At 37.9% G+C, this 2,248-nt stretch overlaps 1 protein-coding gene across 1 annotated transcript; it reads left to right on the top strand.

The window, feature by feature from the left end:
* Window positions 1-1,035: 1,035 nt before the first annotated feature.
* On the top strand, window positions 1,036-1,971 carry LOC107105545 (olfactory receptor 14C36-like). The gene has a single exon (XM_015405541.1). It carries the CDS (start codon window positions 1,036-1,038, stop codon window positions 1,969-1,971), a length of 936 nt encoding a protein of 311 aa, XP_015261027.1.
* The last annotated feature ends 277 nt before the right edge of the window (window positions 1,972-2,248 follow it).

The raw sequence follows: 2,248 nt of genomic DNA, 5'->3' as shown, positions 1-2,248 counted from the left end.
TAAGTTCTTTATACACTTGCAAGCTTAGCAATCACCATGTATAAAGAAAAATGATGATAACAGTGCTGAGATGCACATTCAGGATAGCATCCAGACAGTTTTTTCCCCTTCATTCTCACCTAGAGACCCTCCTTAACCACCCACATAGCTGTTGCCTGCGCAGGTCCCATGATCTCCAGGTATAGCTTTTTTGGTGGGCAAGGGGGATGCCTCCTTTCCTTTTCACCAGCAGAAAAATTCATTGGCTCAAACCCATATGAAAGAAAAAACATGATCCAGGAAAAGTTAAAAGTTTGGAAGGCAAAGGTATAGATGAATATTTATTTCTGTTTCTATAGATTTTATGTATGTAGTAAAAATAGTAATCCCTTTTCAATCGATAATACATTATCATTGTTGATAGCTTTTACTAATTTTCACCCAATATATATTATATACTATGAACATCACTTATACATATAATAAGCAGTGTAAGAAGGCACTGCCAATCTTTACCTTCAAAAATGTCTGTATACTTTAATGGAAAGATTGGATACACAGAGACACCATTTTGATTAGGATTAAGGGATTCCGGCTATTTTGTCGGCTTAGGTCCTCACATTGCATCCATGCAATGGGCAAATTTAGAAGCAGGACAGAGACAAGTAAAGAATAAGACTATTGAAAATGTATGGTGAATCACCCATTTTTCATCATAATGTTTTAATCAGTTCAGCATTTTAAAAGATGGAGGGAAGCTAACTTGTCCAGCTAGCTGGATCCAACTCTGTATAATTTTCAAAATCTGAAACTGATCACCTCCACCAAATGTACAGGGACAGAGAAACTAAGTGACTCCCTTTTTAAGGACTATCCCATGTGATGTTATTTGCGGCAAATTAGAAGATGAAGGATTGAATCCTGCCAGTTTATGTTTCATCCTCATCACCCAGTTTCAGAAATGCAGCTTAACTCATTACTCAATGGAACTGTATTTTTTACAGTTTGCATGCCATTTCCTTCCACAGGCAAAATATAATTAGTACTGAGTGCAAAATGTCCAGCAACACTTCAGGATCTGACTTTCTGCTCCTGGAATTCTCAGAGGTTTGGGAACTACAGATTCTGCACTTTCTTGTGTTCCTTTTATTGTATGTGGCAACTCTTACTGGGAATCTTCTCATCATCTTTACAATAGCCTTTGATCATCATCTGCACACCCCTATGTATTTCTTTCTCATGAACTTGGCCATGCAGGACCTTGGTGAAATTTCAGTCATTGTCCCCAAATCCATGATGAATTCCCTCATGAATACCAGACACATTTCTTACTCTGGGTGTGTTACTCAAGTTTTCTTGTTTGTTTTCTTTTTAGCATCTGATGTTTTCCTCCTCACAGTCATGGCGTACGATCGGTATGTTGCCATTTGCAATCCTTTCCAGTATGAAATGATAATGAACATGAGAGATTGTATTAAAATGGTTGTCACCACATGGATCAGCGGTCTTCTCTATGGAGCATTGCACACCACTGGTACCTTCACAATTTCCTTCTGCTCTAACATTGTTAATCAGTTCTTCTGTGAAATACCACAGTTACTTAAGCTTGCTTGTTCTGATTCATACCGCATTGAGCTTGGGGTAGTTGTGTTAAGTGTTATCCTATTGTTTGGGTGTTTTATCTTCATTATTGTAACTTATATACACATCTTCATTGTGGTGCTTAGAATCCCATCTGTACGGGGAAGAAACAAAGCCTTCTCAACATGTGTTCCCCACCTCACAGTCTTCTCCACCTTAGTATTCACTGGATCCTTTGCCTACCTGATGCCGACTTCCAAAATCCCATCCCATTTTGATTTAGTATTATCTGTGATATATTCCATGATTTCACCCTTGCTGAATCCTTTGATCTACAGCATGAGAAATCAAGAGATCAAAGTTGGCGTGAAAAAACTATTAAGGTTGAAGTACCCTTCTAACAGTACTTGATATGCTTCACTTCTGTACTGTTCACGTGGACTGAAAGCTGTATGTAGTTTATTGCAAACACAGGAACTTCTGGAAAACACTTATGCCTTTAATCTGACAAACAGTCATGAAATGCTCTTGCCTTTAATCTGACAAAAAGCAATGACATGTTCATTCATGTTGCTCCAGCATAAATGTATTGGCAAGCCCACTTTTCTCACATCACATACATGCCAATCTATGCTATTTTAATTTTGCCTGAACAGCATCTAATTTGTAGATCTAATTAGTTTCTGTA

The sequence above is a fragment of the Gekko japonicus genome, unplaced genomic scaffold, assembly GCF_001447785.1.
Source record: "Gekko japonicus isolate JY-2015 unplaced genomic scaffold, Gekko_japonicus_V1.1 scaffold2643, whole genome shotgun sequence".
In the NCBI taxonomy this organism is placed as follows: domain Eukaryota; kingdom Metazoa; phylum Chordata; class Lepidosauria; order Squamata; family Gekkonidae; genus Gekko; species Gekko japonicus.
Note: the sequence above shows the minus strand (reverse complement) of the source record. Positions and strands in the feature narration are given on the sequence as shown.

Coding starts and splice junctions, on each gene's coding strand:
- LOC107105545 (XM_015405541.1), top strand. CDS start 1,036: ATGTCCAGCAACACTTCAGGATCTGACTTTCTGCTCCTGGAATTCTCA.